The following is a 25,262-nucleotide window of genomic DNA, read 5'->3' on the forward strand; positions in this document are numbered from 1 at the left end:
AGTCCAGCAGAAGTTTGAGAGGTGATAGCTGTATGTCAGTCACACCCAAGACACGTAACCATGTTGGAGCGAGCACGGTTTTTATTCCAGTTTTAACATTTTCTACAAGGAGTTCTCAGAAATGAACTAGTCACTGATCTGAACATATCAAGGCACTATTATTTTGTCTGCCTGAAGGAACACACACTACAACAAATCTGAGCATAGCCCACAGGCTGTGACTGGGCAAATAACAGCAACTTTACAAGTCTTTTTGTAATAGTGCATAAAACAGAGATAGATAGGACCTGGCCTGTTGCACAGTGCAAGAGGAGGGACAGAGATGTTTTTCTTGCAGACACAGTTCATGAGGTTGATGGGGAAGAATGAATAGATCCCTCCATACAGCAAAATGCACCAAGCGAGGCCCTGGCCTCATGAACAGCTCAGTTGCAATTAGGACATTGCATGCAGTTTTTAACATGTCTGGAGGTGGGCATGTGCTGGCTTGCCAGGCATTTATCCTGTTGTCTTTCTTGTAGATAGCAGAATCATACTGACAGTGGGCACAGCAGCACCATGTATGAGCTCAACGAAAGCAGCTTTGATCCCATCACCTTCGTCCTGACAGGCATCCCAGGCATGGAGGAGTCCCACATCTGGATCTCTGTCCCCTTCTGTCTGATGTACATCACTGCAGTGTTCAGCAACTCCGTCCTCCTCTTCGTCATCATCACGGAGAGGAGCCTCCACGAGCCCATGTACCTATTCCTCGCGATGCTGGCTGTTTCTGACCTCATGCTTTCGACCACAACAGTGCCCAAGATGCTGGCAATCTTCTGGTTCAGTGCCAGAGAAATTTCGTTCGATGCCTGCATTACTCAGATGTTCTTCACCCACTTCAGCTTCATTGTGGAGTCGTCTGTCCTGCTGGCTATGGCATTCGACCGCTACGTTGCTGTCTGCGACCCCCTGCGGTACTCGTCCACGTTAACGCCCTCAGTGATTGGGAAGATAGCGGTGACTGCCGTGGTCCGGGGCTTCTGCATCATGTTCCCACCCATCTTCCTGCTGAAGCGGCTGCCCTACTGCGGGCACAACATCATGCCCCACACCTACTGCGAGCACATGGGCATCGCCCGCCTGGCCTGCGCCGACATAAGAGCCAACGTCTGGTACGGGCTGACGACGGCGCTTCTCTCCTCCGGCCTGGATGTCGTGCTCATCGCTGTCTCGTACGTGCTCATCCTCAGGGCTATTTTCCGTCTACCATCCCCAGAGGCCCGTCTCAAAACCCTGAGCACCTGCGGCTCCCACCTCTGCGTGATCCTCATGTTCTACATGCCCGCCTTCTTCTCCTTCCTCACGCACCGCTTCGGCCACCACATCCCGGGTCACGTCCACATCCTCCTGGCCAACCTCTACGTGGTGGTCCCACCGATGCTCAACCCCATCGTGTATGGGGTGAGGACGCGGCCGATCCGGGAGCGTGTTGTCCGCCTCCTGTGCCCCGCTGGGCAGTGCCCCTGCCCCTGCCCCAGCCGGGGGGGCCTCTGCTGAGCATGGCAGAGGGAAGGGGGGTGCAGGATGGGGCCTGGACTGCAGGGCCAGGAGCGGCTGCTCTTCTCACCCTGGAGGAACAGACTTGCCTAAGAGGTTCTGGAGAAGCGGAGGGTGATGGGGATTCTGGAAACACGAGCTTGGCTCATCAGGCTGTTCATTGCTATTGGTTTCTCCTAAAGAAGCTGTCCCTGAGTGCTTCATCTGGCAGAGACTGGGGCAAACAGATCAGGCAAGGAGCATCAAGACTTGTGCTTGCTCATTTACTGTTGCCTTATTTTGTTTGCTGTCCTACAGATTCATTTCTGTTTGCTCCTTCACTTGTTAGTGCCTAGACCGTGAGCACCTCGCTGCTCATCAGAGCAGAGCCTGGGAAGCCACCCAGCACAGGGTGGTCACAGTGCTGCTTGCCGTGGCAGGTAACGATCTGCCCTCCTGTCCTCACAGGCACAGCTTGCATTGCAGAGGGACCCCAGGACCTCCCACTGCTGAACGTGTTTACATGCTGAGAGCCCTGAGAGGTCTGGATGGGCTCTATTGCCCTGTGTTTAAAGGAAACATCCATTAAACCACAATGTCCAAAACTGAATTCAAGGCTCTAGTATGGACTGCAGAGAGACAGTGGTCTCCCACACCCCACACATCCCATAGGAGCATTTCTCTCTTTACAAAAACATTGCACTGCTGCAGAGCCCAGTGTGAGGTACAGCACACTTTGAGATCCTTTCCTGCCCATCCTGCAGTCTGATGACCCACCACGTTGTTGCTGTACGTTCAATTTATCCTTGAACACCAAAAGAGCTTTGCTGAACTTTTTGTTCCTCACATTGGTGTATGTACCAGTTGTATCAATAATGCCTTGTTACCCAAGGTCTACCTAAGGCTGTCAGTAATACCTTGTTTTACCTGAAGCCAGTGGCGATCTGCCTTGATGCAAAGACACAGAGTGAGCACCAGATATTGCTGGAGGAGCAGCAGGGCAGTTCTGTACACGTCTACAATCAGAGTGTAGTTTCATTATCAATCTGATCAGCAAGGAGAGCCCTTTTCCCTACCTCTTCCTTCCTCAGCAAAGACAATGCAGGCTTTCAGGGTAATCTCATCCGCTACTTCCCCTGCGGTGAATCTAATGTGGCAGCATCAGAGGAGAAGCTCTCGTCCCGGTGCAGTGAGCATGGGCACTGCTGAAGGTCCCATGGGCAGAAGGGAGCGGAGGCAGCACAGCAGACCTCGGGGGGAAGCTTGCTGGAATTTCAGATCTCCTGCTGAAAGGTCAGCGTGCTCTGCACCACTTTCAGGGTGGGCTTTTGTCGTGTTGTGATGAAGTGCAGGACCATGGTGACTCCGACAGCAGCACCATAACGGCTCAGCCGTTAAATGCCAAAACTGCTGTAACACATTAGCATCGCTGGGGTGAGAAGGAGGAGGAGGAGATGCACCAGAGCTTGGAGACCTTTCCTTCATGCTTTCCTTTGTGTTTTACCGGGTGGGAAGTTGAGATAAACACTTGGTTCTCCTTTCCACATTGCACCTATCTTCTACTCCATGTCTCATACACATCACTCAGAGGCAGTGGAGTCTGGGCACTTTTTAGTGCTGTTGTTGAGCTCAGGGGCTTCCTGAGTCTGGCCAGGGACAGCCTTCCCCTGCTGGGAAGCTGCCAAAGTCTTTTAAATGCAGTAATTGGGTAATTCGGTAATGTCTGAAGGCTCACACTCTGCAGTCCGGCTCCCACAGCAGTGCCAGGATCCAGCATGCTCTGGCCCTGTGTCAGCTGTAGGACCTGAAGAATTGTCTGGTGTACTCGTGTCAGTGGACCAGACCATCCCATGTTTCTGCAGAACATCCTTTTATCCCTGACCAAAAGGGCAGTGGGCACATCCCAAGCCCACAGCCTGACCGTGCTGCAAAGCCACTCCAGACCTGGGGAAGCTGCCCCGAAGGTGGATGCATGCCTGGACGCTGGAGGCATCTCTCTTGGAGAGCTCACCTTGTCTATGTGCCCCACAAAATCTTGTGCCCCACACAAGGGGCCAGGAGCCAGTGGCTGGGGCTGGCCTGGCACAAGCCAGCACCCAGGGCTGAGAGCAGGAGCAAGAAAGCTCTGCAGGACCTGGCTGGCTCATGGCTGAAGGATGTAGGAGATGGCAGGGCTGCAGCCACCCAAACCCTGCTCTGCTCTGGGCATCCCAGTAGCACTACTGGAGCTCCAAAAGAGAGGGAAAGAATCAAAATTTCAGAGTTTAAAACGAAAAAAAAAGGTGTTTTACTCTGTCAGCATTATTTTTTTTGGGTATTCTCTGATTTCATCAAATTGGGGAACCCTCTGACAGGCAAAATTGATTTAATCAAACTGGGGAACCCTGTGACAGGCACAATGGAAATGAAAGCGTTCACTAAGAGCTGTTTGCTCTCAGTGATGATAACGGAGCTGGTTAAACAGCTGCTTGTATTGCTGGGCTTCTTTAATGTCCTCAAAATACGTCTGTGCCTCTCTCAGCAAAAAGAAAGAATATTTGCACAGAGCAGCCCACATGATTTCTAATAGGAGACAGGGCTGTCTCAAAGGCAATGTGTCAGGAGAGCAAACTGGTATAGGCAGAACATGAATATATTTGGGCTGAAATGAGATGCTTTAGGGTCTTTGGGGCAGTCACAAGGGTTACAGCAGACTGGAGGCTGTGGTGAACTGCTGGAAAGCTCATGACAGCAAGAGATGTGTTTGCTGAATCAGGGGTTTCCTCCAGCTCTGCTTTCCTACCTGGAAACAAGAACTGGTTGACAAAGCAACCCTCTGCTGCAGTTTTCTCCTGAAACCTTTCTAAGCAGCTCAAGTAGCAGTTGATCTGCCACCCAAATTTGTCAATATTAAAAGACAATTCTGTACCTTGGTGTCTTGGTTATGTGGTTCAACTCATGTGGTTATTTCTGCTGCCTTCTTCACTGCTTCCCTTTTCTTGCCTTCCATCATTGAGGAACTTAAGCACACGCTAAGCACAACAAATGTACATGCTAAGCACAACAAGCGTGCATGCTCAGAGCATACCAGGCAGTGGTGCTGTGAAGGACCCCTTTATAAATGCCCAGGAGGAGCCTCATTTCACAGATTTCATAGATTTCACAGAATTTCTAGGTTGGAAGAGACCTCAAGATCATCGAGTATCAAGATCATGCCATCACCAACAGCCTGGAGTTAGGGAGGAGGTGGCACTGCCTTGGGCAGGTGCTGCACAGGTGAGACGCAAAGCGATAGACCTGCTTCAAAGAGCTTCCAAACCAAGTATGACTAACAGAAAATGCATAGGGATCCACAGCAATGGGTGACTGCTGGCCCACATGCTGGGTCTCGGCACCCCAGTGACCAGAACATCACCGATTTCAGGACCTGTTGACACTTGGACCGCTCCAGTACGTGGTCCTGCAGCGCTCAGGGGAACCTCTCAGGGCAGGCATTCCTGCAGGTACCTGCATTTTCACCTGGATTTACTAGTCAGCTAGGTAGAGGTGGGCTTTGTGTGTACCAGGCGAGTTCACTCCTTGTACCCTTCTGCTTCTCTGGCTTTCCAGGAACAGCTTAATGTGAGTGAGGACCCAGTTTGGAGCTCCCAGCCCTGGCACTGCTCTGCGCCCTGGATGGATGTGGTGGCTGGGTCAGGGAGCAGCCTGCATGGGAAAATGTCCCTGAGTCAATGAATCACCAGCTCAGCAATTAATGTCCAAAGGGCATGCATAATGGGATATTAGCCCGTTGATCAGGAAGATTTATATTCCTAACATGGTTAAAATGTTAGCTTAATAACTCACAGGAACTGTGAAGCCAGAACTTCTGCACTTTGAATTTAATTTCTCTCGACAGACCTATTTTGTTGTTGTTTTGGTTTGTTTTGTTATTTAGCTCAGTTGATGTGGGCTGTTTGTAGGCATGTTGGGACTGCAAGGACCCTTTCCTGGGGAGGAGATTTTGGAGGGATTTTGGCTGAAGTTGTTCGTAGTTGTAGCACATGTACAATGTAAATGGAATCTCAAAAACTTCGGGACATCAGGGGAAGTCAACGGAGAGACTCAGTCCGCAGTGAGTGTGTGGGCAGGCTTACCACGCTTCCATGCTCGGGGGAATCAAGCACAGCCCGAAGTGGGACCAGGCTTCAGGTCTGTGCTGAGTCAAGCCCTAAGCATACGCTTTTATGGCGAATGCTCTTCAGCTGCATTTGAGTGCTTCACCAAACTGAGGCCGAGATGAGCACGGCATTCAGCGCGAACAAAGCCTTAAGTGTTCTCTGTTTAAGTACTGCATTTCCATTCCTTTTGCTGCCTCCTACAATGGTGCTTTATTAATTGTTCTTCATCTGCAGACTGCTGTGGGTAATAAATTATGGTGGCAAAGCTTAACGGTTTTACTGCACCTCTCCTCCATCATCATAATGTTAATTAATAAAAATCCCCAGAACACTTCATAACTGGCAGGCAATACATGGCACATCCTTGTAAGCTGTCCTGCCTTCACTGGCTTGCTCTGATGTATGGGAAGCCCCTGCTGGTCCCCAGGGGTCCTGGGCAGCGTGAGGCGGCTGTTCCTCTGACCCCAGTGCCCAGTCTGCTCAGGGTCTCTCTGCAGGTTTCTGGAGCAGAAACATCAGTCCAGTAAGCCCATTGCTCTTCTTGGAAGTGAGGAAACACTGGAAATGAGGACAAAATCAGATAAAAAAGTTTGCAGCAGCAATGTTTGCTGATCTCCACCTCTGAGGTCCCAAATTCTCCATTCTGTCCCACAAAAAGCTGAAACAGGACCTGCTCACCAAGCACTTTCAGTCCAGGTGTGGCGATGACTTCCAAACTCACACCTGATGGACAGGGCCTGGTTTGCCCCTGCTGGCACCTCCGTGGCCAGTGAGGTCTCAGCCTGTCCTCGCTGCCGGGGAGGGTGATGGAACAGGTCATCTTGGGTGGAATCGCACAGCATGCACAAAGAGGAGAAGAGGAGGCTCAGGGCAGAGCTTATTGCTCTCTGCAACTGCCTGAAAGGAAGGGGTGGGGAGCTGGGGGGCGGCCTCTGCTCACAGGGAACCAGGGCCAGGAGCAGAGGGAACGGCCTCGAGTTGTGCCAGGGGAGGCTCAGGTTGTCAATGAGGAGACATTTCTGCTCAGCAAGAGCGGTCAGGCCTTGGGACGGGTTGCCCAGGGAGGTGGGGGAGTCCCCGTCCCTGGGGGTGTTCAAGGAGAGGTTGGACATGGTGCTTGGGGACAGGGTTTAGTGGGTGATACGGGTGCTTGGGGGACAGTTGGACCAATCATAATGATTCTATGTTTCTGTGATCCTATGGCCCTGGGAAGCCTTCAGGAGCTAGGAGCAGGCAGTGATTTTGCACAAGCTGCCATGGTTGGGGGGGGGGGGGGAGGGCAGTGATGCTTCATCTGATTCACCAAGGCTGCTTTGGGGATAATCCAGAGGTCTGCAGGGCTTGTGCAGTCCCCATACAATTAGCACTACTTGGGGATAACGAGTTGGTGACAACCCCAGTGCTTTTGGGATGGAGCTAGGAGCACAACTTCCATTGCAGGACGCAGTATAACCACTGCAGGACTGCGTGGGGTCTGACTGGTGACCACCTAACACCTGAAGAGCACTGGCTTGGAGCTACTGCAGAAGTTCACCTGTAAATTTTCCATAGCCTCTAAAATAGCAGTCCCCAGTGCCAGGTGGTTCATCACTCTTTGTTCATGGTGCTGGCTCAACAGCACCCTGCAAACCAACAGCCACTCAGAGCCCTGGTTTGTGCTCTGTGGGCATAAGACAAGATGTAGAAGCCCCTGACACACAGCTCCGTACTCCTCGTGATGCTGTAAAATCCTTTCAAACCCTGGGCACTTTGATAATGCCCTGCTGCTGGTGGCTTTTAATTGCATCTCTGTTTATTGGATGAGGATTTCTCCAGATACCTGGCTGAGCAGGCACTGCAGTCTGGGGCTCTCCCATAAAGCAGAGAATTTGGGATGGAAAGGGGTCTCCCCTGCCTTTCATGTGCCTTGCATGCAGAGGATGCATTACAGACAGCTTTTGTACAGGCAGCCAAGGACAGGACTGATCCAGGTTCCTTGTGTCTCAATTTCATCCGTAGGTTCCAAGCTGCTCTGACTCCCTGAAGCTGGGTGCTCTTCAACCAGGATCCCTGAGCAGGATGGACACTGCACATGCCTTGTTTGTGGCAGTCATAGGAGAGTAGGGAATTCTCCTAAAAATATTTCCAACCCTGAAGATTTTTCAGTTACAACATAAATTATGGTCATATCCAAAAATGTCTCCCAGAGAGGCATCCCTGTGACTGATGACTCAGGAACAGATCTTCTGCTTATTTTGCTCTAGTTCCCAGCAGCTGCAGGCAGTTGGAGGCAGAAGACTCCTAACTTCAAAGGCTCAAAGAGCAGAAATGAGGCTGCCAAGCTCCAGTGAGGGGACTTGGACAATGGAGGGAAACCCTGGTGGACCAAACTGCCCAGCATTTAGCACTTCTAGACAAAATATGGTTCAGAAGGTAAGTGTCTGAGCCCTGAGCAGTGATAATCACGAGCTCTGCTCCTGTTTGTATCCTGGGCACTGCTTAGCTGCTCTCAGAGCCTTTACTCCTATAATTACACAGCAATGACAGGCAGTGAAGCATTGCACTGAGTCATGCTGGTGACGAACCTGTCAGGGTCCCACCCTGCATGCTTCATCTGGGGATACCCGGGATGGAGAAGTCTCACACCTGGATCTCCATCCTGGTCTGCTGGATGTACACCGCTGCCCTCCTGGGAACATCGTCCTGCTCATCACCATTGTGAAGGAGCACGGCCGCCACCAGTCCATGTACATGTTCCTGTGCATGCAGCGTGCGACCTGCTGCTGTCCCCTGCCACTGTACCCAAAACCCTCGGTGTCCTCTGGTCTCTCTCCACCTGTATCTCCTTCAATGGCTGCCTGGCACAGATGTTCTCCATCTATTTTGTTTTTGTGACAGAGTTGGCCGTCTTGCCGGTGATGGCCTTTGATCGCTACATCACCATCTGCGACCCACCGAGGTACCTGGCCATCCTGACACGCTCTGTGGTGGTGAAGGTCAGTGTGGCGGCCTTGGCCAGGAGCTTCTGCATCATGTCCCCTGCCGTCTTCCTCCTCAAGCGGCTGCCCTACTGCGGGCACAGCATCACACCGCACACCTACTGTGAGCACATCGGCGTGGCCCACCTGGCCTCCACCAACATCTCCGTCAACGTCTGGTACGGGGAGGCCGCCAGCTTCCTCTCGGCCAGCTTGGGTGCCGTCTCCATCGCCGCATCCTACACACTGATCCTCAGGGCACTCTGGGGGCCGCCTGCCCCATGTGCCTCCCCCAAGGCCCCGCACACCTGCGGCTCCCACCTCTGTGTCATCACCAGGTTTTACATGCCGGCCTTCTTCTCCTTCCTAGTGCACCGTTTCGGCCACCAGGTCCCCCGACACGTCCTCATCCTGCTGGCCAACCTCTACGTGGTGGTGCTGCCCATACTCAGTCCCATCGTGTATGGGGTGAGGACATGGTCGATCCAGGAGCGCGTGGCTCACCTCCTCAGCCTGGGGGTCTCATGCAGGGGGGGCGCAGCTGTTCACTGGCATCGCCAGCAACACCTCCACAGCTCCTCACGGTGCACTTTGCAAGGCAGGCTCTGCCTGTCACTATTTTAATTTTCAGCTGCACTCATCCTGTCCATGGCCTTTGGAAGCTGGGGTCAGGTCCAGGCAACATGTGGGCAGGCAGTCCAGAGGGGCTGGTGGAGGAGCCACCAGGCCTGCAAGGCTTCCTTGGCTGATGCCAGGCTCAGAAAAACAGAAGAAAAGCAACTCCTTCTGCCATGTTCCAGTACTAAAAAGGAGAAAAGGGATGATCGGAGGAATTTGACACTGCTCAGTTTGACATCAGCTCCAAATAAAGTAATGGAAAAGTGAATATGAGATTTGATCAATAAAGTGCAAAAAGGCAAGAATGCAATCAGTGGCAATCAGTACTTATTTCTTGTGCTTAGTTTCCATAGAATCATGTCATTTCATTTTCCAATGACTTCCGTATTTGGGTGATAAAGTTACCTCAGGGCTAAATAACACTGTATTTTTTTTCCCCACAACATTCAGATAAATAACTCATTATAACAAACAGATAGTCAAAGAAACAAATGATATGCCTACTTATAAATAAAGAAGTTGTTAATGGAGTTTGGCTAACTGCAAGGTCTTGATGCAGTGATAGTTCCTCACTGAGAGCTTGTTTTCCATATATTTCTGGGGAGATTCAGCAGGGATTTGACACCAGGTCTGATACTAGGTATGATTTTATCAGTTGTGTGGAAACAAGTATAAAATCATTGCTAATGAGGTTTTTAGATGATGCAAAGACCAACATAGCCATACTGATGACAAAGGAGAGGCTGTTACACAGCCAAGTCAATCGAGGTGGATGCAAAGTCATGCTCGGGAGGAGCCAGGTGCAGAGCAGGGGCTGCAGCCCCTTCCCCTCTGGGGAACCGCGGGGGGCTGAGGGAATGAGCGCTTTGGTGGGGGCTCTTTGGGTGATGCTTGGCCGACAGACTGAGTCCCAAGGTGCTCCCACAGCCATGTAGGGGTGATGGTGGCGATGAAGGCCCCTGTTCCTCTCAGCCTGTTCTCACGTCCTTCCGCCAGTTCCCAGCAGCTCGTTTATGAAACCAGTTGGGAGGCTGGGAAGGGCCGTGCATGCGTGCTGCAGCCCCCTCCTCGTGGTGGGGAGGGAACAGGGAGGCTGGGGCTGTGGGGGCATCCCAGAGGGACCCACTCCTTCCCAGCACACCCAGCACTGCCCAGTCCCCGTGCAACAGCTGCAGAGGAGCTCTGCGATAAAGATGGGGACAAAATGAGGCGGGGACCACTGGGAGAAAACAGCACTTTGAGCAGCTTTGCTCTGCAGCAGTAAAGTCTGAGAGTTGGTTCAGTGTCCCCTAAGGAGTATGAAAGCAGGGCATCTCACAGGGCTGTGTTGAGAAAGACAAGGTGGGGTGACCCCAGTGGAGTTACAGGCTGTGAGAAATAAACCTTCAGCCCTAGGAACTGCTGGGTGTCACAGCCAACTCATCTGAGCCCGCTGAGCAGACCCACGTGTGCCCACCTGTGCTAGCTGTGTAGGTGCTCAGTGCAGGCAAACCTGTGGGGAGACATTTGATCCCAAAACCCACAGGAGCCAAACTGCTGCCTGACCAATGCAGGAGAGCAGCCTCAGTGATGATCAGAGGCACAGCACTGATGGGGTGCAGAGCAGGGCAAGGGCTGGACCCAGAGCTCTGCTCTGATGGCTGGGGCGCTGCAGGGATGCTGCCTGCACAGCACAAGCTCAGGGAACAAAGCACTTCTGACTAGTGACAAGTTTACATGAATTTCCCCCCAAATCCCCATTGCTGGGCTTGGTGGAGGACAAGCAGGTGAATTCTAGCCTGGTTCACCTGCCTGTGGCTCACACGAACCCACAGGTTGCTTCAGCCTTGAATTGGCTGCCCGGGGAGGAGCAGGTGAAGGTGGGCTGCGCACTCAGTGAGGGGCTGGAGTGGTTTGTGGTGCGAGTGGTGCTGTGGTCCTGCCTGCTGCTGTGGGGTCACGACTAGAAAGACAGCAGAGATGTATGGAGGGCAGGGGGGCAAGCCAGGCATGTTGTGTGAGTGCTGGAGAAAATACTTGATCTGTAATGGGAGCAAAACATTAATTCCTGAAGAGATGTAGAGGCATCTTCATTGCAGAATGGCAGCCCCAGGAGAAAACATCTGATGCTGAGGATCACTGTAATGCCCTTGAGAATGATGAATTTGAATGAGTGGAAAATGAAGCCAGACATATTCTGATTAAAAGTAAGAGCATTATTTTGAATAGTGAGAATTATTAACTGCTGTGAGAAGCTCCTGAGAACAACAGTAGTCTTTCCAACAGTGACTATCCCAACCCAGATAATATGCCCATGTGGAGAACAGAAGTTATTTGGTACAAAGCTGCACTCCCCTGAGCCCCACCAGCCCCTGCACCAGCAGCAGCACCGTGGGCCCTGACGGAGGTGCCTGCAGCAGCACCGCTCACCCGCTGGGGCCAGGCTGCTGCTCAAGCACTGCCCTGGGCAGGAGCAGAGACGGCCGTGGCAGGAGGTTTCTGGAGTGTGTCCCACCAGGTCATGGTGTCCCCCCATGGCTACTCATCCTCACAAGGAGGGTGATGCCCTTGCTGCTGGGGGGGTCCCAGCAGGCGGCACCATCTGTGCTCTCAACCGAGGACGCACAGCAGCAAAAAATCACACAGAGGATGACATTTTTTTTTCTTTTTTCTTTTTTTTTTTTTTCCAGCAAACCTAGAACTCGGAAGGGCTGGCAACAGTCTCTAATGCAAAGACCTCTCAGGCTTGGTCACAGATAAACAAGGTCTGCAGCTCCCTATGGTGGAAGCAGCAGTCAGTTCCATGGTTCGTGCTGTCTGTGGGCCCTGGGGGGCACCAGAAGCTCTGCACAAGCTGCAAGCACCAATTCTGGGTCAAGAAAATACCCCCTCTTCTCCCCCCCACCCCCCATGAACAATGTCTGAGGAGGAGCAACAGCTTCTAACATGCTGTAAAACCACAGGCAGTTCCTGGGACAGCCTCCAAGCCCAGCAAGCTCCAGAAATCAAATTCCAGGAAGAACCAAAGCTGCTTAGGTTAATGGCCCTCCTTGATGGGGAAGGAAGTGCAAGAGTGGCTGGGAAAGTCCTTCCTTCTAAGTTCCATCCCAGATTTACTTATCTCCTGATTTATTAGCGGAGAGGCACTACGTAGGCACATTATTGGCATTTAGGATAAATCTGGGATGCGGGTAGGGAGGAATATCCCAGCTGTGAGACTGCCAGGCTGCTCCCGGGGGTGCAGCAGGGGTGGGCTGTGGGAGCCTTTCAGCACGGAGCTGCGCTGGTGGCAAACAGGAGGAAAAGGGTGCCATGGAGTGATAGAGCTGGTGCCAGCACAGTCTGGTCAAACAAATAACTGCAGAGGAGCTCTTTGTTACTGCAAGCAAGTGAGCTGGGGCTCTGGGCGTGCTCTTCACCTGGCACTCTGTCCAGAAGCAGAAACCACACCGCATCCTTCAGGGAGTTACCAGGTGACATGGTCAGTGTCCTTCAGGTGTGAAACAAGCTCTACAAATGGATGACTTTCAAATTTTTTATTTTTTGGTCAAAATAATACTTTTATAATTTATAAAATTGATAGCAACATCTAATAACATAAAGGCTACGAAAAAAAGACTGAACAAGTGAAGCTGTAGTTCTGATATGCACCTGGAGTTTTATATTGGCACCATGAAGTTTAGTCACTGAAGTTTGCTGATGAAGAAACTGAGCGGCAGCCTGGGAACAGTGAGAAGTTTTTCCAAGCACCACATAAGCAGGAAATAAAGAATGGGATGAAAGGAGAAATTTACCTCCTTTTGGCTTTGTTTTGAAGCAAGCATTGGCTTTCACAGCTGAGTGAAATGCACTTGGTGGTGGTGGCATTTCCTGGCTGAAGAGGGGAGGATGCCTTGGGCTTGGGCTGAGGAAAGGGGATGTGCCCTGCTCAGACAGCTGTACTCAGAGGGGTGGCTGGCACAGAGGTGGCACTACCAGGAGTCTGTGGGGGGACAGTGCTGGCCTGGGTGTGCATGCAGGGCTGGCAGCAAAGCCTCAAGGGGACCCAAAGGTTTGCAGGCACCAGTGTGTCCCTGGAGCAAAGCTGGTGGGAGGGGTGCTCAGCAGTCCTGGCAGCATCACAGCAGGGCTGGTGGGGTCAGCCTGCACCTGGCCGGTGCACTGAAGTGGTGGAACTGGTCCTGGAGTCCCCTCAGCCCAGATTTTCCCGTGTTGCAGTCTCCCTGTGTCGCTGAGACCTGGTTGTCTGTGCATGGCAGAGCCGAGGGTGCCCAAGCTCGTCTCCAGGGGAGGTGCCCCCTGCCCGTGCCCTGCTGGTCTCTCTGACACCAGCGTGATGTCACAACACGGGGCTGGCAGCGTGGCCGGGCTGCGTGGCCGAGGGGACGGGACAAGGAAGATGGGGCGACCCCTGGGGCACTGAGCAGGGGGAGCAGCTGTGCAACATCTGGCTGGTATGTGCACTCTGGGCGCACGGTGGGGAGAGGTGGTCCTTGTCCCCGTGTCACTGATCCCCCCTGGCAGCTGTCACCATAGCAGGCACCACTGCCACCCCTTGTTTCAGCTGGCAGCCATTGCCCCCCGTTGCTTCCCACCTTCTGCCAGTGCCTCTGCTTTCTGACAGACTGAAGCACAGCCCCGATCTCAAAGCCACCATGTCTGAAAGCAAAGGGGATAGTCAGCCTCTTGTCACCACGGATTACTCAGATATCATCAAAGTGACTGTAAAAACCCTCAAACAGAAGGAGCAGTTTGAGGTTGCTCAGAGCAGCACCATCCAGGAGTTTAAGGAAGACATTGGCCAGCGTTTTAAAACTCCCCCTGATCTCCTGGTGCTGATATTCGCTGGAAAAGTCCTCAAAGATCAAGATACTCTGAGCCAGTACGGAGTCCACAATGGGGTCAGCATCCACCTTGTCATCAGGTCCCAAAAGAGACCACAGGAGGGCCTGCCAGATCAAGGAGCTGCAACCACCCTGATGCAGCCTCCCAGCCGCAGTAATTCCAATTTGTTCTTCTTGGAAAACATAGTTGATCTGCAAAACCCAGGCCTGAGCTATCAGGATTTGTCTGAGCTGTTGATGTCTGGCCAGGAAATAGTGGTGCAGACCATGAAAGAACTCATGGCTAGGATCCTCAGTTCAGAGCTGGATATGAACACCATCAACCACAACACGTTTTTGCAGGGGTTCCTCCTTGGGGTGACAGGTGTAAATATCCTAGGCCTGGACTCAACAGATGTGTCGGACTTGGTGAGCAGCATTGAAGGACAAGATGTGTTTGTGAATGGCTTGATAAGCGAGGTGGCGCAGAGCACCTTTGTGCAGAACACCCTTCTCAATGCCAGCCTTGTCAGGGACATCATCATGTCCAACCCTCAGGTGCAGCAGCTGGCTGAGCAAAATCCCGAGATTGGTCACATTCTCACCAACCCACACACGATAAGGGAAATATTAGAGGCCCACAGCAGCCCTGCTGTAATGCAAGAGATGGTAAGGAACCACGATTTGGCCATGAACAACCTTGAAAGCATCCCTGGTGGGTACAATGCTCTGGAGCAGCTCTACAGGGAAGTTGAGGAGCCCATCCTGGATGCTGTGCAGGCACAGATAGGCAACAACTTGTTTGCTCCACCAGACAGTAACCTGTCCCTGAACGGAGCCCAGCTACCAGCCCGGACTGAAAACCGGAGGCCATTACCCAACCCATGGGCTCCGCAGTCCAACAGAGCCAGTGTATGTGACTGCAATGAACAACTGGCAAACGGCACAGACGAGAGTCTCATTGTGCTGAGTTTGGATCCTGCAGCAGGCGTGGTGGTCTCCAACTCAGGGGAGGCTGAGAGCATGGTGCAGCAGATAACAGGAAATGCAGAACTCATGCAAAACCTGGAGGATGCGTTAACAAACCCCAGCGGTCCAGCACAAATGCTGCTGAATAGCGATCATACATCAAGGGATGAAAACTCTCCACCTCAAGATCAAAGTGCACAGCAGCTACCGCCAGAGATGGAGAATGCTGAGATTTCGTCCTTGCTGAGAAACCCCAGGGCGCTGCAGGCATTGCTGCAGATCCAGCTGGGATTACAGATCCTCACCACAGAGGCACCAGATTTCATGTTGAGTTTGGGGGACTCACATGTGGAGCTGGATCTGGAAAGCATGGACGAGTCGACACAAAGCAATGAGTCTGAGAATGATGTAAGTTTGGTGTCAGAGCAGGGTGAAGAAGAAGACCAGATAGAGATGGACGAGCAAGCACCACAGATCAGATATGAGAGACAAATGCAGCAGCTCCATGCCATGGGCTTCCAGGACCAACGTGCAAACTTGCAGGCTCTGATGGATGCAGAAGGTGAGATCAATGCAGCAGCTGAGATACTGGCAAAAGCACCGTCATCAAACAAGATACCATAACTGCTTCGTCCAAATGATGAACCTTGTTTGTTGATGATTGTGTTTCAGTCTCATTGTACACTAAAGGTAGCAAGGTGCATAATAAGAAGTTGTGTGCTGTAGCATTCTTCAGTCTATGAGAATTAATTCCCTCTTAGCTGCAAGGATATCCTGCATTCAGAAATGAGGGGTTCTGTGCTGTGACACAGTGAAGACCCTGCCTGAATGTGGTGCTACCCATTTGCAGATAGAGTCCAGATGTATACGCAGATGAAAAACATGCCAGCAAAAGACACCAGGGAAAATATACATTTTTTACATGCTAGGAACTGAGCTCTGGGGATCATAGCATCGTAGAATCATTCAGGTTGGAAAAGACCTCTAAGACCATCAAGTCCAACCGTTAACCTAGCACTGCCAGGTTAACCACTAAACCATGTCCCTAAGCACCACATCTACGTGTCTTTCGAAGACCTCCAGGGATGGTGACTCAAACACTTCCCTGGGCAGCCTCTTCCACAACCCATGCAGTGAATATTTTTTTCCTAATATCCAGCCTAAAGGTCCCCTGGTGCAACTAGAGGCCATTTCCTCTTATCCTATTGCTTGCTGCTTGGGAGAAGAGACTGATCCCCACTCCACTACAACCTCCTTTGAGGTAGTTGTAGAGATTGATAAGGTCTCCCCTGAGCCTCCTTTTCTCTAGATGAAATAACCCCACTTCCCTCAGCCATTCCTCATAAGACTTGTTCTCTAGACCTTCCACCAGCTTTGTTGCACTAATGCTGAAGACCAGATGATAAATAAGCATGGATCTCATATGGACTCCAAAAGAAATGGTGGCACTTTGAAAGCTGTTTGTTTGTTTGTTCTTTTGCAAAGGCCCTAAAGGAGAGAGGCAGGGAGTATCTGAGCCACCCAGCCTCATTCCTGCCACTGTAGGCATCAGCTTTTCCTCTTCTGAGCAAACTGTTTTGAAAGTCAATCTGTCATTTCTGCCACTGCTTCTCCTCTGGGAGTGAAGTCCAAGGGTTATGGTGAGGGTTATGGCAACTATCCATGCTGGTTATAACCTGGCTTTTCATCCCGAATATGTTCACAGCTGGTTTCTACCCACCTATCATTGTAGTTTTTAGTTTCATGCACTAGATAAGAGTTGCTCTGATTAACAAATCCCAAACGCTTTGTGCTTTCCCCAGCGTCACCCACGGCACCAGGGATTAAGATATCTTCTGCAAACCATTCCTTGGGATCAGGGCTGTCTCTTTGTAAGTCTTGTCCCTTTTGCTTTGCTGTGTGTGAGCCTGAGGCAGCGCACAGGGCGGTGCCATATGCAGCCATAATGCTTGTTAAAGCCTTGTCTTTATAACACAAACCATGATAACTGATTGGGAGGTTTGAGGTTTGATGCTGCAGACCTGCCTATAATGACTCAGAACTGTGGTGTTAGGAGATGGAGCTGCTGGGGCTGTGCTCTTCTGGAGCTTCTTCCCTTCTCCCAGCCCTGTCTTGGGTGAGTAGGGTCAGGATCAGCCCAGACCCTGCCCTTCAGCACCTCTGCCCAGTTCTGCTCCAGTCCCATCCCTTCCCTACCCTCCTGCCCCTCCCTTCTCTGCCCTTACATCCAAGCACTTAGTCTTCTTCCTCTGGCTCCAGGTTTCCCACTCATTTCTTTTGCAAATGTTTCTCTCCCAGCACCCTTCCTTTACAAAATGTCCCATGAGGGGTTTTCTACCCGTTTCTTTTTCCTCCTCCTCCCCCTCCATGGCTCTGCAGCCAGTAACAAACTTAGACTTTGTGTTTTATCCCTGCTTGCTATTTTGCATCTTGTTACCCCTTTCTCCTCTCTTCACCTTTCTGGGGGTGGTTGGAAGATCGGTCTGGGGAGATGGGCTGGGTGCTTGATCAGCTGTGGCTGGAAAATGACCTCCCTGTGGCAGACCCCATGCTGATGGTGCCGGTGCCAGCAGCTGTGCCTCGTCTGACCTACCCTGATAAAGCCAATCCCCTGCAGCAGCAGCTGCCTCTGGTGGTGGCTGGCAGGCTGTGTGTCTGCTGGGCTTCAGCTCTTCCCTCCCTCAAGAAGCCAGTCTCAGCTTTGGCCACAGGGGTGTGATTGATGCCAGGGGCTGGTGGCCACTGGCTTGCTGGGGTCCCCGTGCAGCAGCTGTGGCCTGAGGTGTGCTGCTTAAAGAGGTCAAGAATCTGCAGATTTCCTTGGTGGTAAATGCTGCTGCTGCTGCTTTGGGACTGTGCTGCTGGGAAATGTCTCTGATTTGGGCCATGCTCATGGAGTCAGGTGGAACATCTGCTAAGGTCTTGTGAAGCTGAACACATACACACAGAGCTTGTGTGGCCTGTCCTGGGCTGTTCATCCATGGCCGATGATGGAGTGAGGTAGGTGCAGGTGGGGGAAATTGAAATGTGAAAGTTTGATGTGAAGTGTGCATCCAGCCTCCTCCTGCAGCCTGTAGAGATGTTGGCACAGCTCCGTGTTCAACTGGAGGAGCCCAACACCACCTGAGATGCCCTTGGGCATCTGAGACATGCACATGGGGCTGGTAGCTGTGACATGGGAATCACAAGACACCTGTGTGCCTCTGGATGAGTGATGGGAGATGAGGCAGGACAGAACAGAGCATCTCAGAAGGTGAATTAAGGATGGATAAACACTTATACACAAAAGGCTGTTGGAACAAGCATTTCATGAAAATGCTCATGTTTCAAATGCAAGCATTTTTAGGGTTTCAGTTACAATAAAGTGCTAATTTACAATTTCAAACACATTTTTTCTTTGTTTTCTTATAACTATTTTGGTAAACCTGGAAGGAACTCATGGCACATGAAGATGTCACCAAATGCAATGTTGTTTTTTGTTTTGTTTTCCCCAACAAAAATGTCCCCCTGGCTTTGCTCAGCTTCTGAGTGGGATGTCTGGTGTGAGCTGGGAGGTGCTGGAGGAGTGTGATCCCTTGTAGTCTGCGTGGCAGGGAGCATAGGAACCATCTGTGCTTGCAGGACAGCAAGGACTCCACCATTGCTTCTGCATCTCTCCTTGTTCTCAGAGGCAGCCAGGCTGATAAACATCAGCTCTCTGCCTTGTTAGCAAGCGGGTCCTCATCCCGAGACCTGGGTTTCTTTAAAGGAGCCTGGGCACCAGAAGATACGGGCGGTAGGGTTTGTGACACGAGGTGGCACCAGCACTGAAGGGGCTTCTGCAGCCCACTCCCAGATCTGCTCCTGTCCCCCCTGCAGTGATCGTGCTCTGGTTGCTGGCCCCTCTGGAGCCCTCGGGGTGCAGCAGTCCCAGTGCCTGCCTCCTGACCAAGCCTGAGCGCTGAGCACTTGTGTCTGGTGGGCTACGCACCTGGAATGCTGCACTCCACCGTTGCTCCTGTGGAATTATTATTACTTTTTTTACAATCAAAATCTAACTCCAGGTGTGGGTGTGCTGCTGGGTCTGTGACATTCACAGCTGCCCCTGCCTGTAGGCTACTTTGTACTGAAATGATTCATCCTGCAGAAAACAGTTCCTACAGACTAATGCAGTGCTCACTGTGTGTGTGGTGAAGTTCCTGAGGGTCTGCACTGACCTAGGAGATGGGGCAGAGTCCAGTCACTCGTGCAAGCCCACAGGAGTGCAGCCCACAACTGTCTCTCATTGCTTTATGGAACTTCTCCAAATTCCTTCATTGCCGTAACCAATGAGGGCATTACGTATCGTGCCCAATAAGCTATTCAAAAAGCAGGATGCTATTTATAAATAGATGTTGAACTATTTGCAGAAGCAACTGCCCCCACTTTGTATGTCTGGCTGCTTTGGAGAAGTTACAGCACTCTTTTGGAACTCCTCGTGCCTGCTTTTCCACAGACTGCGCCTTGCTGCTGCCTGCAGTGACATTGTGAGTCCAGCCAGGGCCCTGGGGACAGGCTGTGCAAATGGCACAGGTATAATTGTGCAGGTGCCGGTCTGGGCGCTGGGGACCTGTCTGCACTGAGCGATGTGCTCGTAATGCGCGTGGTGCATGAGGGACCTGGGGAAGATCCCTGTGCTGCTGGTGGCTGCAGTGCACCTTTGGCGTGACGCAGTGGGTGCAGTGCCTCCACCCGGGCCCCGTGCAGCTGGTACAAGGGCTCCACGCTGCAGCCCTGCCTGGCCGCTGCCACGGACCCGCGCTGCTGTGGGGTCGAGGATCTGGTGAGCTGCTTGCGCTGCATGCTTGGGGCCGGGGGATCGCTAGGACAGAGGAGCCACATCCCCAGTTTGCAGTAAGCTGGTGAAGCACCTTCCAGCATTTGGCCAGACAGATCGGCTGCTCTTCAGCTGAGATAACACGATTTTGGGAGCAAGACTGAGGTGGCAGGGCAGGAGCAAGCCCCATGCAGGGTGATGTCCGTGGGGCACCACAGTGTGCTCTGACCTGGGGCAGCACTGAGCGTCTCCCTGCCGCAGGAGAGCTGTGGATGTGCTCAGGCCATGAGGGAAAACACTTGTGTTATCTTCATTCTCTCACCTGGGGACAGCAAGTCACTAGCAGACTGTTTTCCCCTGCCCAGTTCTGTGTCCCCGGCTCCCTTCCAAAGGCTGTCGTATTGTGAAGGCTGCCCCTGGGGTGGGGGCTCCATCCACTGCCCCTCTGCAGCTCTGTGAAGCTGCTGCTGTGGTGTAACTGGGCAGGCAGCTCATCACCTTGTAGCTGTCTGCTCTCCTCTGCAGTGGCTGGGGGAGGGACTCAAAAAACGGTAAAAGTGCGAGAACTCGTGGGTTGAGTTATGAACAGTTTAATAAGAAGGAGAAGGAAATAATACAAAGCCAAGAATAAGCAAAGCACGCGATGCACAATGCAATTGCTCAGCACCCACTGAACCACGACCAGTGGCTGCCCCCCACCTCGGCCAACCCCACAGTTTTATATTGCCCTGTGATGCCACGTGGCATGGGATATCCCTTTGGCCAGCTGGGGTCAGCTTTCCTAGTTCTGTCCTCTTCCAGCTCCCTGTGCACCGCCAGCCCCCTCACTGGCAGGGCAGTGTGAGAAGCACAGAAGTGCTTGGCTCTGCTTAAGCACTGCTCAGCAACAACTGAAGCATTGGTGTGTTATCAGCACTGTTCTCATCCTAAATCCAAAACACAGTACGAACAGTGACTCTGAAGAAAATTAACTCTAGCCCAGATGAAACTAGGACAGCTGTGTCCTTGATCAGAGCCCTTGCTTCTGCCACAATGACAAGAGATCAGACCTCTTTGTAATCCTCAGGCAGCTCTGTGGGAATGTCAATCTTTCAAGTTACTGCATTTAGTTAAGCTAAAAAGATTTTTAGGAATAAAAGGTTCCAAGGAACTGCCTGGAGGTAGTTGTAGAAGACACATCCTTTGTGCTGTACTTGTGTTAGTGCAGCTTCACGGCGGTGACTAGGCTAGGAAGGGTCTGCTGCTGAGAGGTCCCTCTGGCACAGAGCTGCTGGCTGCGCTGTGATCCCAACCTGCAGATGCAACGGGCCCTTGTTTGTGTGCAGTTCAAGATCCGGAGCTTGGCAAGAGGTGACTAGCTTTTAGTATAACAGCACAGAGTATACATGCTATTTGCGTTCGTAGTGTTTTCCATCTATTAACATGCCACATCTATTTTTATTTCATACAATATTTACAATGAATTGCTTTACTTTGTTTACAGCATTAGATAGTTTTTTATCTTCACTATTTTTTAAAGACTGTCCACTGTTATGTTGTTTCTATGGTACAGGTTCCTTGGACATGAAACTGTGTGCCTCTCTGAGAACCAAGTCCATCTTTAAAAATGCAATTGCTTTCTCATACATGGAGTCAGTATTTCGGTACGCAGTAACCTCACAGGTATGGTTTGAAGTACTTGCAATACTTGTTCATCTCAGTTGTGCTATGGGTGATTCCTATTTTGAGTCTTGGTATTTAAGAGCTGACTGACTATTGCAGAAGCTGCTGAAAAACAGAGGCATCTCAGTCTAACTTGTGCGAGTCTGGGGGTGACCCAGCCTCCTTCGGACCCTCTGCAGGGCAGTGGTGCAGCCCAGTCCTTGGCTGCTGGGGGAACTCCAGCTCAGGGTCTTCCCCTGACAAAAGAGTCTTTCCCAGTGCCCGGTTAGATTTTATTTCCACTCAACTTGCACTGACAGTGAGGTGCAGAGTGAGCCAAACCAGAAGCTTTTCAGTCCTAAAGCCAAAGGGAGACAGAAATCTGGAGATGAGGATGGAGAACGAGCAGCCAACTTCAATCGTAGAGCTAATTTTGTCCTAAACTCATGTGAGTCCATGTACCTGAAACTCCCAATTATCCCCTCTGCAGGTCCCGATGCCCCCTGCAAGCACTTAACCTTCCTCTTGTGTTGCATGACTTACTCCCTCTACTCCAGACTGATAGTCCATCGGTTTAAGGTATTTGTGCAGCATGGGTTGATTCTGTCTCCATTCAGCCTAGTCTACTTGGAAGAAAAATACACTTGTATCATCTTAAAATCAAGAGAAGAGAAAACATAGACACTGCCACTTACACATAGTAGGAGTACGTAAGTATGTGCTGCAATACGTTGCAGACCACAGGTCTTCATAATTGGGGTTGATACCTGCAGCTGTGGCTGTTAGCTGATCAGCAGAGGTGATGCTGGCATTTGATAGGGGTGAAAGAGCTTGAGCATGTGAAATAACATTCTGCAGTGCTTTCTGTCTTTGCACTCAGGTGCAGCTTATGCCACCATTCAACCTTACCAGCTCGACTCCAGCAACTTTCATCTTGGCTGGCATCCCGGGCATGGAGAAGTCACACATCTGGATCTCGATCCCCTTCTGCTCTATGTATCTGGCTGCCCTGCTGGGAAACGGTGCCCTGCTCTTTGTTGTGAGCACAGAACGAAGCCTCCACCAGCCCATGTACCTCCTCTTGTCCATGCTGGCTGTCACTGACCTCATGCTGTCAACCACGACTGTGCCCAAGATGCTGGCTCTGTTCTGGTTCAGTGCAGGGGAGATCTCCTTCGGCGCCTGCCTGACACAGGTGTTCTTCCTGCACTTCACTACCTCGGCGGAGTCTATGATCCTGATGGCCATGGCCTTTGACCGGTTTGTGGCCATCTGCTACCCCCTGCGCTACGTGGCTGTGCTGACACAGTCAGCTATTGTCAAAACAGGGCTGGTGGTTCTGTTGAGAAGTTTTTGCATCATTTTCCCATGTGTATTCCTGCTGAAGCGGCTGCCCTTCTGCGGGCACAACGTCATCCCGCACACCTACTGCGAGCACATGGGCATCGCCCGGCTGGCCTGCGCCGACATCTCCGTCAATATTGTGTATGGCCTTGCAGTGCCTTTTGCAGCAGGAGTGCTAGACGTTGTGCTTATTGCTGTCTCCTACGTCTTAATTCTTCAGGCATTATTCAGACTCCCTTCCAGAACTGCCCGCTGCAAGGCTTTCAATACCTGTGTCTCTCATGTTTGTGTTATATTTCTTTTCTATATTCCTGCTTTTTTCACTATTTTAACACACCGCTTTGGTCAGAAAATCCCACACCATGTCCACATTCTGCTGGCCAACCTGTACGTGCTCTTCCCTCCCCTGCTGAACCCCATCGTGTATGGGGTGCGGATGCGACAGATAAAAGAGAAGTTCATGAAAATGTTTCTCTGCTCCTCAGTTCATTTTCTGCAAGAATAACAGCGAGATGTCACTATGAGAAAGTAATGAATACCTCAGTGGGACTTGAAGCCCACCCAAATCCTCCCTCTTGGCAACCACAAATGTCGAGCACAATGCATCCCCGCACTGCTTTGCCCATCAGTTTATAGAAAACGCAAGAAAAAAGACAAAAGACAGGCTCTCTAACTGGCTGCAGAGAGAGAAGGAACAAAGAAGGGAGAACCCACCCCAGAAATGTCACTTGTGGGGAATCCTCAACAAGCTGAAGACAGGCAGCTTTTGCTGTAGGTGTGATGGTGAGATCCTTATCTCAGCTGTCTGCTCTGGAGTCAAGGGACAAGGTGTGTAATAAATTGTTCTAATCACAACTGTCTAATGGTCTTCATTACAGGAATTGTTTTGTTATTAGAATTCACAGAAATGGAAGTCTCCCAAAGGGAAAACACTGAAATAAATGCAAGTACTGCAGGTTAGCATAGAGCTGCACTTGCAGCCTAGAGAGCCAACAGTATCCTGGCCATATCAAAAGAAGCATGGCAGCAGAGTGAGGGAGGTGATTCTCCCGCTCTGCTCTGCTCTCGTCAGACCCCACCTGCAGTACTGTGTTCAGCTCAGGGGCTCCCAGCACAAGAAAGACATGGACGTATTACAGCAAGTCCAGAGGAGGGCCACAAAGATGATCAAGGTGCTGGAGCACCTTTCCTACAAAGACAGGGTGAGGGAGTTGGAGTTGTTCGGCCTGGAGAAGGGATGGCTCCAGGGAGACCTTAAAGTGACCTTCCAATACCTAAAGGGGGCTGCAGGAAAGCTGGGGAGGGACTCTTTGTCAGCGAGTGTGGTCTTTTCCAACCTTAATGATGCTATGAATCTATGTGCTGATTGAAATTGGTGAGCAGTAGTATCCAAGCTGCTTTAGGGAGGGTACAGGAGGAGTGCAGGTTCTGGAGAGAGACAGCGCTGAACTACATCTCCCCAGAGCTGAACCGAAGCCCCCATTAGCTGCTTGGCACGCATCAGACCTTGTCCCCGGTTTAGAGTTGTTGCAGATGGTCTACACACAGTGTCTGCAAACCCCAGCTTCAGCCCGAGTATTTACTAGGTTTGTAGATCACACATTGAGCGTTTTCCTCCATTGCTCTTGCAAATGCCTTCTTTTATGATCAGTTTCTGCTAATATTGGGTTCCTATTAATAAAGGTATGGCATTTATTGCTTTTATGTAATAAGCCTTTTCTTTTATTTGAGAACACTTTTTTTTTTTTTTTTTTTTTTTTTTTTTTTTCCCAGCACCTGTGGCACATAAGCTATTGTTTTCTATTACACCAATACAAGGACTGCTCTGGACAATTCAGTTTGGCTTCACCCTCAGGGTGCCTGTCGGAGACTTCATAGCATGAGTCCCAGCAGTGTGGTGTGTCCAGATCAAGCTGTTTGCAGAGCTCTTAGTAAACCTGCTTAGCCCTAGCCCTGCAGGCAGTGGGGTTTGACACTGCCTGGACGTTTGGGTAGGTGTTGGCCATGAGGGTGAACGTGAGGAGAATGGTGTCTACCAGATCCATGTAGCACAGACAAACTGACCACCAGGATGAGTTGGGAAAAGCCATGATATAGTCTGGTTTCCTGTGCTTGTTTGCTACTTTTCTCCTTACAGCTTGGACTCCAGTTAGTGTGTGCACAACCCTTACCACTCCAGGGATCTGGTCTTGGTTGGGATCAGGAAAACCAGTGACAGAGGATCCGACCCCTCTGCTCTGCTCCGCGCTGGGGAGGCCGCCCCTGGGGTGCTCCCGGGGCCAGAGAGGCCTGGAGCTGGTGGCGAGAGCCCAGCAGGGCCCCGAGGTGCGGGAGGGCCTGGAGCACCTCTGCCGTGAGGAGAGGCTGCGAGAGCTGGGGCTGGCTCCGGGGGAGGCTCTCGCCAGGGGTGCCCAGGGCCAGGAGCAGAGGCCCCGGGCCCAGCCCGGAGCCCGGGAGGTGCCCTCTGGGCCCCAGGCAG

The 25,262-nt window shown here is 51.5% G+C and overlaps 2 protein-coding genes and 1 pseudogene across 6 annotated transcripts; all 3 read left to right on the top strand.

Annotated features, from left to right (window-relative positions):
• Window positions 1–558: 558 nt before the first annotated feature.
• LOC311426571 (olfactory receptor 52B2-like) lies at window positions 559–11,178 on the top strand (the record flags this gene model as incomplete). Its single annotated transcript, XM_084503009.1, has 3 exons — window positions 559–1,519; window positions 8,406–9,082; window positions 11,047–11,178. 3 exons carry the CDS (start codon window positions 559–561, stop codon window positions 11,176–11,178), a joined length of 1,770 nt encoding a protein of 589 aa, XP_084359135.1.
• Window positions 11,179–13,866: 2,688 nt separating this feature from the next.
• Window positions 13,867–15,627, top strand: LOC311426578 (ubiquilin-1 pseudogene; annotated as a pseudogene). Its single transcript has one exon. The product of its transcript is annotated as a ubiquilin-1 pseudogene (transcript).
• Window positions 15,628–17,650: 2,023 nt separating this feature from the next.
• On the top strand, window positions 17,651–23,499 carry LOC311421512 (olfactory receptor 52B2-like). 4 transcript variants are annotated; one of them, XM_084493452.1, is made up of 4 exons: window positions 17,651–18,003; window positions 21,351–21,460; window positions 21,930–22,018; window positions 22,320–23,499. In XM_084493452.1, exons 3-4 carry the CDS (start codon window positions 21,974–21,976, stop codon window positions 23,286–23,288), a joined length of 1,014 nt encoding a protein of 337 aa, XP_084349578.1. In that variant the 5' UTR covers window positions 17,651–18,003; window positions 21,351–21,460; window positions 21,930–21,973; the 3' UTR covers window positions 23,289–23,499. The 4 variants fall into 4 exon arrangements, with proteins under 4 accessions (XP_084349578.1, XP_084349577.1, XP_084349580.1 ...); XM_084493451.1 differs by having other exon boundaries at window positions 21,351–21,441; XM_084493454.1 differs by lacking the exons at window positions 17,651–18,003; window positions 21,351–21,460; window positions 21,930–22,018 and adding an exon at window positions 22,040–22,145.
• Window positions 23,500–25,262: the final 1,763 nt, after the last annotated feature.

The sequence above is a fragment of the Aythya ferina genome, assembly GCF_964211825.1.
Source record: "Aythya ferina genome assembly, chromosome: 1".
NCBI lineage: Eukaryota > Metazoa > Chordata > Aves > Anseriformes > Anatidae > Aythya > Aythya ferina.

Bases quoted from the DNA above. Each gene is read 5' to 3' on its own strand.
- LOC311421512 (XM_084493451.1), top strand. From the start codon at position 21,405: ATGCAATTGCTTTCTCATACATGGAGTCAGTATTTCG. The intron at 21,442-21,929 runs GTACGCAGTAAC...TCCCCTCTGCAG, and splicing joins TACATGGAGTCAGTATTTCG to GTCCCGATGCCCCCTGCAAG. The intron at 22,019-22,319 runs GTATTTGTGCAG...CTTTGCACTCAG, and splicing joins TGATAGTCCATCGGTTTAAG to GTGCAGCTTATGCCACCATT.